This window comes from Phyllostomus hastatus, unplaced genomic scaffold (assembly GCF_019186645.2).
Source record: "Phyllostomus hastatus isolate PE091 unplaced genomic scaffold, TTU_PhHast_1.1 phas_contig_86, whole genome shotgun sequence".
In the NCBI taxonomy this organism is placed as follows: domain Eukaryota; kingdom Metazoa; phylum Chordata; class Mammalia; order Chiroptera; family Phyllostomidae; genus Phyllostomus; species Phyllostomus hastatus.
In genome coordinates, this window is record NW_025333977.1 from 11,026,385 (window position 1) to 11,038,475 (window position 12,091).

At 38.8% G+C, this 12,091-nt stretch overlaps 1 protein-coding gene across 5 annotated transcripts in view; it reads right to left on the reverse strand.

Moving 5' to 3' along the window:
* The window catches only part of PLCH1 (phospholipase C eta 1), a 180,830-nt gene that overhangs the window by 11,999 nt on the left and 156,740 nt on the right, over positions 1-12,091 (reverse strand). For 3 of the 5 annotated variants that reach the window (XM_045851645.1, XM_045851642.1, XM_045851644.1), the window contains exons 14-18: positions 9,388-9,479; positions 6,400-6,497; positions 3,433-3,612; positions 3,235-3,342; positions 2,093-2,217 (exon numbers count right to left, since the gene is read on the reverse strand). In XM_045851645.1, coding sequence (XP_045707601.1) covers positions 2,093-2,217; positions 3,235-3,342; positions 3,433-3,612; positions 6,400-6,497; positions 9,388-9,479 — 603 coding nt within the window. Of the gene's footprint in view, positions 1-2,092; positions 2,218-3,234; positions 3,343-3,432; positions 3,613-6,399; positions 6,537-9,387; positions 9,480-12,091 lie in introns of all 5 variants that reach the window. The other 2 variants (XM_045851643.1, XM_045851640.1) reach the window with 1 other exon arrangement.

The window sequence follows — 12,091 nt, forward strand, 5'->3', positions numbered from 1 at the left end:
CTGTCTACTTTGTTTTATGCATTTAAAAACATTATTCTGAGATGAGATACCAAAGGGTTCCATAGCCTCCAAAATGACACAATATCCTGATAAAGAACCTTGTAAGCCAAGATAAGGAGGTTGGATTTTGTTTGAATTACAAAAGAAAGACAGTCCGCATACATTTAAAAGATGACTGACTCCAGAGACCATGTATTAACTACACAGGTAAAAGGTGCCTGGTCCACTAACGTTGTCAGCCCCATGATACACTCGTCAGGTGGCTCCTGATGTGACCCGCTGGGAAGGACACAGCACTGACCGTGCACTCCATCCTCTGCCAAGTACATTCCTTCTGCTGCCAGCCGTGAGTAAATACCCAGGTAAATCCGAAGGGAGGACCTGCTCAACACAGCTGTCTTGAACATGTTTTAAAATGTAAATAACATGAAGAGAAAACAAAAAAGCTGGAGAAGTATTCTATATTTTTAAAGACCAAAGAGAACTGTCAACTAAAAAGGACGTGTGATCCTTGACTGGATCCTGAATCCAAAAAGAAAAGAAAAGAATAAGAGATATAAAGGCAATGTTGAAACAATTGGGGAATATTGAATATAGATTTTCTATTAAAAAATACTATTGTACCAATATTAAATGTCATTAAGTGTCATGATTACATTTGATTATACAGGAAAATGTCCGTGTTCTTAAGAGATAAATGCTTAAGGATCATTATGTGAAAAATTTACTATCAAATGACTGCAAAAAATTCAAATGTATAAATATATATGTGTATGTGGATATAATTACTAAATTTTGTGACATTTGCTTTATCTCTCTCATGTGTCTATGTATGTATATGTGTGTATATATACAAATATATATGTACATATACACATGAAAGAAAAAGCAAATGTTACAAAATTTAATAATTTAACCGGTGAATCTAGGTGCTAGAGATATGATGTTCATTTTAGCATTCTTGCTACTTTTCTGAGGTTCAAAGCATTTCAAAATGAAAAAATGGGGAGAAAATACAGGAAGTGAGTCTTCCTTTTTGTAGATGATAAAGAAAGAAAAAAGGAAAGACGAATCAAGGAGGAACTTTCTGATTCTACCAAAACAATTATTCTCAACGCTGGGAGAACAGAATGGAAGCAGGGCAGCCAGCCCACTGGGAGGCGACACCATCAGAACTGACGAGATGACAGTGGCTTGGGTTAGGCTGGAGACAACAGACAAGGAAGAAATGGTCCCGTCTGAAGCTCCCGCCTTCTGAGGAGTAGGCTACGAGCCATCTATGGAAGGTGAGAAAGAAAGTGGTAAGAACAGACGTTTGCAGAGAGAGAAGGGTGGAAAGGGCCACTGCAGAGAGCAGGACAGTGGGCTGGCCGGGTGCTGCAGAGACAGCAGCACAGCACTCAAGGCCCACTGAGCGCTGAGACAGCGAGTTCATGGTAACACCTCACTGCAGAGCAGCATGGTTTCTCCCATCAACATTCAAGACCCAGAAACCATGGTGTCACAGGTAAGAGTGGCAAAGAGCCTGAAGTGATGGGCCACACCTGAGAGGAAGGACACGCATACAGGGAGAGAATTGAGGCCAAAAAGGCCAAGATCAGGTGTAGTGGAAGCAATGGAGTAAACGCTCTGGGAAGACAGGATGCTGTGGTTACAGAGGGAAACATTTTAAAATCATGCTACAGAGGTGCAGCAAGTAATGACAAGAGTCAGCACGTGGCCAGAAGCAGGTGGCTGATGTGCAGCACACATGAGGGGATGAGGAATGTGGATGGAAAGTTAAGATGTACTCTTATGAAGTATTTCTATCAATAATGAAATTGTTCTTTGCACCCCAGTGTTAGCATTACCAGTGCCTGTCTTGAATAATAAATTGAATTGCATTCACGCATGCCTCCAACACAGACAATGCACTGAGGTCCAGGAGGGCTGTGTGCTTTGTCTATAGGCTGGTTAATATCGGGTGAGCTGAGCCAGTGCTCATTTATGAACACACACACACACACACACACAGAGCTGACATTTTGGATGAAATGTGAAGACAATAAATAAAATAATCACATAACTAACCACTGAGTCACACGTGGCTTACCTCTCCTCGGTCTCCAAGCATGGAGTCGGGAGGTTTGGGGAGTTGCTGTCCACTGATCACTTTCAGGATGAGCTGCTTTTTGGGGTTCGCAGGAAGGGGATCACCAGAGAAAGGGTTGAAAGTACCTAAGCCGATGTGAAAATCTAAGGTTAGTAGCATAGAAACATACATACACACTGCTAAAGCTTGGGGAACAAAGAAATAACAAATGCTGACTGACTACAGCATTTCTTAGAGTGAAGAGATTAGCACATAACTATCAGTGTGGCTTCTGCGTGAAGGCAATGCCAGCCGGCATTTCCATCGCTGTGGTTTTTGTTCGAATCCATGCTCCCAAAGGCAGAGGAATGGGCCAATTTAAAGCAAGGGCCTGAAATGCAATTATCAACCGTGGCATAGAGGGGAGAGGAGCATTTTATTTGAATGTCAATGGGATAGAGAAAGGGAGCAGTCATGTCAGGTTTAAATCATTTTCTAACTTAAATAATCTTGGCTGTAGAGTGAATATAACAGACAGAGAATCTGAAATTTAGTACCAGTAAAAAGCAGAGCAAGAAAACATGCAAAGCAAAAAAGAAAATCCTGAAGACACACCTGTCAACACATTTTTATCTGAATTGTTAAAAACCCATTTTGCAAAACTTTAAGAGAATTTTAGTGAATGGAACCAAAAAAAAAAAAGAAAGAAAGAAAGACCCACCTTGTTTGTTTTTTTAAATCTAACAGTGCATTATCTTTTGTTATTTGTTAGCCTTTGTTTTATCATTGGACCATACTAACTAAAAAGGGCTTCATAAAATTGTTTCAGGGGGTATTTTGATTTTGCCACTAAGAAAGTTTCTGAAAGGGCTTCAGTCTTAGAAGACAGGCTGGTTTATAAGCAATGCCCAGGGAGTATCGTGCTGGGCACTGGATTGCAGATGACAATCCACTGGACCCCGACCTTCTTCATGTGCATAACCTCGGGAGAGAACATTTTAAACATTAGAGCGTGACAAGGGTTTTAATTTATATTCCAACACCTTAACCTATCTCTCCTTTTTTAATCATGTTGTAAAACACTGGGGTATCACACTTTCCAGAAAGCACCTTTGATAGAGGTCACCTGCATTCAGATACATGACTGTGAAATTAACACATACCTCTGCACATCTGCTGGGGCTTCAGGACATAGCCACAGTTGCCATTTGTCTTGAATTTGGCTCGATTTAACTGCATGATTCGCCCTTCAGACTGGTAGTTCAGTGCCACTGTGCAAGTTCAAAGTGTGAGAGAATTAGGCACAATGTCCGCATAGACTCAAGACAACAGAGAACCGCGCCTTCCCGAGGCATACACACCAAGCTGGCAGCCTGCGTTCCAGTAGGGCAGAGGGTTGAAATTGCTGGAGTCGATGCGGTAGGCGGAGGGGTAAATCCTGGTCAGCTGCTTCTGGTTATACACCATGAACTGCTCTGATTTCTGCTGAACCACTTGATGAGCTCTTGTTTCACTGAATGATAACACATTTCCTGTGGTTCCTGGCAATTTTTAATAAAGAAAAAAAGAAGTGAGAACTACAGAGAGGAAAAGAAAACACTTACAAAGGATCTTACAACATACCAGATTATACCCACAGAAAAGGGTAGAGGCAGCTCTGGACCAAGAAAGACCCATATAATTCCACTCTTGGGGCTCTCTTGCCATTCTGAGGCAAGAGCACATCTAGCACACATGAGCTGTGCTAGAATAACTGTATTTCGAGGTCCCATGTTCTCCCAAGAGTTCAACCATCTCACTAATTCATGTCTATGTGACTGGTATGAACGGGGCGGGCAGTAAAAAATTTTAAGTGTATAATTCAAACAGAACATCCTTGCCAAAGATACAGGCAGCCATGGATAAATAAAAATAAAACTATCTTGTGACTTAGTCCTGATAACAGGAGACATTCCTTAAAAGCATTCATCTAAAAAGCACACATGTGTTGGGAAGAGGCAGGTATTAGGGGACTAAATGGTAATGGGAAAAATATAATAAAGATTATATATTTAAAATAAATACATAAAAAGCACGCATGAGAAACACATAGTAACTGAGAGCATTTAGACCTAAAAAAAAACAACAAAGAATTCCAAAAAAGAAAAATGGAATTTTAAAGTTAATTTGAAAAGAATCATGGAACTAGTTAAAACATGTTTGGGAGAAAGGAAAAATAACAGAGAAAGAGTTCAAAGGAGCATTATAAAGAAAAAAAGTTTCAGAAACAAGAACAAGCATCTACCTACCCAGGATTAGAAACAATGAAAAAAATAGAGGAAAGAAAACAAACAGGAAGTATATTTTAAAATTTCTGCTTGGACCATCATCAGGAGGGCCAAGGAAACTGCAATTCGGAGTCCTGATGGAGTAAATCTCCAAACATTTAATATCCTGCCCTTATTCCCCAAACCCATCTTTTGCATCATTTCTATGACATCCCACTATTCCCACCCTAACCCAAACATCCACACCACACCCCAAAACCACCACACATGTCTCCTGGACCTGTTAGCACAGGTCTAGATAAAGACCCAAGCTGCTCAGAGCTGGTTTTCATTCCAAAGTGCACTGTAACAGCTGAGTGTGTCTGAACTCAGACTGAGGGACGTGGCCCATGAAGGGGCAGAGCTATATACAGTCTGGCTGGGCCAGCTGACCCTAATTTTATCCAGACCGTGCACGTTAATTAGAGCACACAGTGTCCCACGCACACCACTGTCCTCAGGGTTGTACACCCTTAGATATTGAATGCTGACCAAATGACCAACAACTACACTCTAGAGCTGGAACTTGGAACAGTCATAAATACAGGTGAGAGGCAAAGAAATTAAAGAATTAGTTTTTAGTCTGACATGCCTCATATAAACTCTTGATCACATATATTTTGTTGACATTAACTTATTAACAGTTCACATCCCAAGTATTCTACAAATGATCTTATTTTAGGATTTTGAACACTTCAAACGTGATAGGAGAAATGTACAATCTTTGATAAGTCACATGCAGACAATGTAGTACTGGAATTGCTAACACTGTTTGCTATCTCCCCACATAAATATGCATACCACATTGTCATTAAGATGGCCTTGATAATTAGGCACATGTCAATTAATATACTGGTAGAGTTGAGTTGCTCTGCATTAGAATAAGCCATGCATTCATTATCTATTATTCATTTTAAGGCTAAAAAACACTGCACAAAAGACAAAAACAGCTAAAGTACAAGAGCTAAATAATACTATCATTTTTTCATTAAGCTAATAGGATTATGGTTTCCTAAGGCAGTTGTTAGCAATTATATTTCTCTAAATCAAATACACCTGAGCTTATTTTCTAGCTGTAGGCAGTTATTACAAAATGTGTTGTTTATGTGCTGAGAATCCTACAGTTTGCCATGATCTCACATGTGAAATTCATTTAAATTTTTGTAATTGTTATATTCGAAGAAGAAATCAGTATCAAAGGAAGAGAATCTGCAGATCCAAAGGGATGCACCTGTTGCGTTGGAGGAGGAGTCAAGGAGGGTTGTGAGGGCAGGAGACGCACCGCAGTGCGGTCTCCCCTTCAGGACGACTTGTCGAGAAAACGGAATATTCTGATTTGCATTTAATTTCTGCTAACATTGAAAGCAGATTGAAAAGCCATAGGACCACAGTTTATTTCTATAAACATTCATTAACTGGATAGTGAACAAAGGGAAAAAGAGCAACTGGCAGACAAGTCCAGGGTGAGAACAGTTGTGATTAGAATTTCTCGATTCAATCCATGGCAATTCACAGGTAAAAATCATTAAAAGATTCAGTGCTTCTGAAATTTTTGTTCTTTTTTTGTTAAAACCTCAATCTTTGGATTAAATCATTTTCATCAAAGCCAAAATTGCCGACGAGAAAATACAGGGCTTTTTAAGGTGTTATGTGAACCAACCGGTTCCTTCTCTTCTCTGGTCCTTCACACGGAGAACAGCTATCGAACCAGGCCTGGCCTCCACAGTTCAAGCGTGGGGGAAATCCTTGCTCTGACGCACTTGGCTTTTTTATAATAAAGTCCTCCTCTGGCCTGTAGACAATTTCTCTGACCCTACAACATCAGGCAACCTCAGTGATTGACAGAGCCCTCCCTGTGAGCTAAAAGCTCTGTACCAGCAGCTTCCTGACAACTTGGGCTGGACTGTACCCAGTTCCAGAAATGTTTGCTGATGACCTGATTAAAAAAAAGATTAATTAACTTTTGGCCAAAGCAAAGGTCAAGAACATTTATCCAGGAAAAGAAAACAGCTCGGTCCTTACCATCATCCACAATGTCCTGGGCGGCCACCGAGTTCGTGTACACCACTAAGTCTGAGAGCTCTCGGCAGAGCTTCACGGTTTTCCTCCGGCGGCCCAACCTGTGAGAGACACACCCCGGGACGCATGACGTCTGAGACCTGGAAGAAGTTGGGTCTTTGTTTACTCTGCCTTCCCTCGCTGCTCCTAATGGAGCCAGGATTAGAACCCCAAGTGTGTTTCGTAGTTCAGCACTCTTTCCACTACAAAACCCTATCTATACATATGGTCTTATTCATAGTTCATTCACAACCAGTCTTTTCTCATGTATTTGTGAGTTCTGTTGTGGAAGGCTTGATTCTCAGTCTTACCCAGCTAGGAATAGCACCAGAGTTCACCAGGAATCTACTCTGCTTTGGTAAAAGGAGTAAACGAAAGGAGTAAAACCATTGTATTGTGGGCCACAAGAATTATATATCTAAAGGGAAATACACTAAAATTTCCATAGTACTTATCTTTTAGAGGTGTGATTGCAAGTGATTTTAATTTTTTTCTATATGCTTTTTTTAATATTCTTCAACTTATTAAAACAAACATCCAATACTTTGTTCTCTCTTCTATAAACCACTCCTAGGATCTCCTCTACAACTTTACAAATTCTACCACTACTCTTTTCCACAATAAAGTGCTCCACATTCTCCTCATATACACACTTTTCTTCTCCAGGGGAACATCTAACAAAAACCCTAATCCTACCCAAAGACACATGGGCAATAAGAACATGAAAAGATGCTCAACATTGCTAGTCATTAGGAAAATGCACATCAAAACTACAAATGAGATACTTCTTCACACCTATGGGGATGGCTATAACCAAAAGGGCAGGCGAGGGCACGTGTTGGCAAGGTTGATGAGAAACTGGAACCCTCACACATGGCTGGGGAATATAAAGTGGTTCAAGTGCTTTGCCAAGATAGATTTGCAGTTCTTTAATAAGTTAAACAGAGTTACCTTATGACTCAACAATTCCACTTCTAAGTATATATACCCAAGAGAAAAAAACAACATATATCTACATAAAAACGTATACATGAATGTTCATGACAGCATTATTCATATCAGCCAAAAGTGAAAATGACCTAAATGTCCTTCAACTAATGATAGATGAATGAAATAAAGCATAGCCATACAATAGAATGTTATTCAACAGTAATAAGTAATTAAGTACTGATACATGGATGAATCTTGAAAACATATTAAGTGAAAGGAGCCACACACAAAAGACCAAATACTGTATGACTCCATTTATATGAAATGTCCCAAAAGGCAAATCTATAGACAGAAAGTAGATTGGCTGGTGCCAGAGACCAAGGGAGGGAAAGATGGGGAATGGCTGCTAACGGTAGTTTCTTCTGGTGTGATGAAATGTTCTAGAATTAGATAGTAATGATACTGATTTATTGACTCAATGAATATTCATCAAGCACCTATTAGAGATAAAGTAGTAAACAAATCAGACAAAAATCCTTACTCTAATGACACATAATTCAATAAAAGAATTAAGGCCAAAATGCACCAACAATTCATTTTGCCAAGAAAGAAGTCATGAACTTAGGTATTAAAAATAAATGAGAAGCATTCACGTTCTTCCCTTACCAAATAATTAGGAAATTCTATAGTCATTGCTGAAAATCTGGTACTGTGACAGTTAATGATTATAAATCAATGTGAGGTCATGCCTAGAAATTACAAGTAAAACTCCAAGACACTCTGTGACAGAGAAATTCTGCATAAAGTTAGCTGTTCTTAACCTTTATCCTGGGAGTGGATTGGTTTATTGTAGTTACAACAGGACAGTATTATAGATGCTTAAGCTTTGATACCTATTATGGATAAATCCCTAACTCAAGAGTGGCAAGCAATATGATCTCATGTGATAGTATTAGTGTCTCATTTGTACACATTGAGATTACCATGGCTTTTCTTACACTGTCCCTTCTCTGGCTCTGTGATTCAGAGTTGAGCTTTTCTCAAACCTGTATTTGAAAACAGGCACAGCAGAGATCTCCTGGAAGATAATCTGTTTCTCTTATATTTTTACTGTAACTACAAATTGAATTTTCTGTACCCCAAGGGTAGGGACTGTGCGCATTCCCTCTGCCCCTACTAATTAGTTACTATTTCATGCATGGGCATTCTGTTGAAGTGAATCTCAAATATAAAATTTAATTAACCACTATATGCCATCCATTTGTACAGAAGCTTTATGCCTCTAATTTCATTTAATTTCAATCATTCGATAAAGGCACAGGAATGGCGGATGTTTGTGTGTGCACATGTATGTACATGCATGTGTTTGTCTAAAAGCTGTGATATAATTTACACTCCTTTGTGAGACTTACTGTATACATAAACTGCCAGAAAATCCTACATCAGGTCATGTGTCACAACTTGGGTTCTAAAAATATGGTCATTTTACTCATCCCAAATTCTATTGACAATAATAAAAAAAAGTTAACTTTTTGTGCAGTTAATTAATTGAGGGAAAGCTTATCAGGCTTAGTTTAATTCACTTAATCCTTACAATGACCCTAAGAAACATACAGCTGAGAAGCCTAACTTGTCCCATGTTAAGGTTGAAGGAATAAGAGTTTGAAGTCTGGCTGATTTCAATCTCTGGATCTTAACATGGGCTGATCATCTGTCTTTCCATTTGGGCTCCTATGTGAGCCCTACTAGTCCATGTGTCCACCCTGTCTTCTCTGAAAATACCTTTTACCTGATAACTGCCAGAGCTAGCGTTTATTAAGAGCTCACTATGTGCCAGGCACTGTAGAAGCCTCCTACCTATATTATCATCTCACATCCAGTGGATCTTCCTAGGTCCCGCGGCACTGAGCACTTGACCTTGTGACCAATCCAATTCTCTAGGCACATACAATGAAAACAGCCAAGCAGCTGGGGATCAAGGGGCCAGAGAATCGGAGCAAGAAACACGAGACACTGTCTTACCTGCACAGTTGGCCAGGCTCCTTGCCAGAATTCTGCTGTGCATCCTCCTCCTCATCAGCACTGTAAGATTTAGGCCGTGATTTTGTAGTTTTCTGCCAGAAAAAAAATTGCAGTGAACTTAACAACAAACTCAGTACACGAGGTACATCTACAACATACAGAGAGTAGACTGGGCTTTAAAATACACACCCACAAGGACAAGAACTTGGAGGGGGGAAAATGACCAAATATTGCAGCTTGCCTCGCCATTAATAACAAGCATGGCTATGGCCATAATTATAATTATTAAGGCAACACCTAGGATTTCATACTGTAGAACTGACTTCTAAGCTACATAAAATGGAGGTCTCAGAAAAGCACTATTAGTCATGCATTGGAGGTCTCCAGGAGGAGTAGGGTCAACATTGTAACATGTGTTTAATAATAATAAGGAATAAAATGTCTTCTTTTAGGAAGCTCACTATTCCTGTTGACTTATAAAAGGCAGGTTTTGTTTTTTAAAAAGCTAGTAGTGATTTTTTAATAATTAACTACCATGCCTCCTTGTGATCAATATGCACTCAAATAACCATCTATATCAAACAGGTCTTTTGAGGTTTTGACCCATTTTAATTTCTGGCAGCAGAATAAAATTGTTATCCACAGGATTCAGACTGAAAGGCTGCAGGACTAATCTGGTGTCTTCCGGCCAGATCAGCTGTTAGACATAAAACCTTTTTGGAATGATGAGGTTTCACCCCCACCACATTGGAGATGACCCCAATATTTGTCAACACATACCTCGACAATACAAATAATGGGAAGGAAATTGCAGAAAACCTTGCCACCAAAAATACAGCTTCCACCAGCAAAGGTGAGACGGTTAGACAGAGTACCCTGGACATTGGGGGAATGGAGCTTTAAAAAAGGAAAGGAACTCCATCCTCACATTACCATTGGGCCATGTCACCTTTCAGATTTTCTCATACTCAACAAATAAAACACAAACTACACTGTTGACATGCGCACACTCGACTACTGCACTCACAATGAGGCATCAATTTCGTCTGGAAGCATTTCGGGAGTTATTTTTGACTCACAAACCTCAGTGCCTGGTGTGGGAACCCTAGCTTATGATGATCTCATGTTCCAGCTTGGCTTCCCACCAAGCTGGTAAGTGGTCTAACCTCTCTAGCTCCCCAGCGTGTTTCTTAAATGGGCAGGACGATAATATCTATTTGAAAGGATTATTGCTGTTGTGGTGATTAAATGAGATGGCATGGAAAGCTATTCTGTCAGCTAGATCATATTTAACTTTCAATTTACAATACTATAAATATTTATTAAAATAGTCTATAGCTTACCTTGTGGGCATTCATTCTTATGACTTGGGCATAGTAAATTCTATTTCTACAGTAGCTAAAGTACAGCCAAAAAGGTTTACTTTGGAAAATAATTTTAATTTAAATCAGTAGTTATAATAAAGACATAAAATATCCTCTAATTCTTCACATAATTAGTAATTTGAGGTGTTACAATAAATCTGTCTTTTTAAAGTTTATTTTTTAATATAAAATGCAAAAAGAAATAAGAGATGAATTACCAATGGCAAATAATGTTTGAGAAAATAATATATTTTCTTTACAGATAGTTTTATCAATCTTAATGTATCATATAATCAATTTCTCATTTTACTTTTTCACTTAATGTTCCACTTGATGAGCTCTTCAGAGTGACCATCTTTAAATGGCTGCATAATTGCCCATCATGTGAATGAATCATGGTTCACTTAAGTAGTCTTTATGGGTGAAAATTTTGGTTGTTTTCAATTTTTTGTTATAATGACTGTCTTGTGAGCCCTTTAATAAATTATCTTGTTGATGGGGCAGGAAATTCCAGGTACAACATTCCTTAAAATACAGGAAATGGCCCTACAGAAACTTCCTGCATAATCTTAACCATCCAATAATTGATTACATATGTAACATGTTTTACCCTTTCATGGAAGAGTAACATGTTGTTAGAAAAGTACAACAATTATAAGTGCACAGCATGACGACTTTACCCAAAATGAAACACCAGATGAGGAAGTGGAATATTATACGCCCCCACAAAGCCCTTGGGTTTTTCCACTCAGTCACTCCCTTTTCCCCAAAGGTAACTACTGGTCTGATTTCACCCTATAGATTCTGTTTTGCCTGTTCTTCAACTTCATATAAATAGAATTGAACTGGATGTACTTTCTTAGGTCTGGCTTCTTTTGCTCAATGTCATGTTTACAAAGATCACATTATTGTAGACAGTTGTAATGTTGTCATTTTTCGCATTGCTGATAAATATTCCTTTATGTAAATTTTAATTCATTCTGTTTCTGATGGATATTTAAACTATTTCCTATTTGTACAATTACGAGTGCACATTCCATTAGCAGTGTATGAGAGTTTCACTTGCTCAGCATCCTCACTAACACTTGGTGTTCTCGGTTTTTTTATGTTTGCAATTGCGGTGGGTCTGGATGGAACCTCATTTTAATTTGCACTTCCCAGAGGACTGATAAAGGTGAACTCCTTTTCCATCCACTTGAATATCTTCTTTTGTGAAATGAAATTAAAGTCTTCGCCTATTTTTGTTAATTTAGGGCATCTTTCTTTTTTGTTGATGTGTAGGAATTCTTTATATCGTCAGGACACAAGACCTTTGTTGAATGTATGTATTGGAAATATTC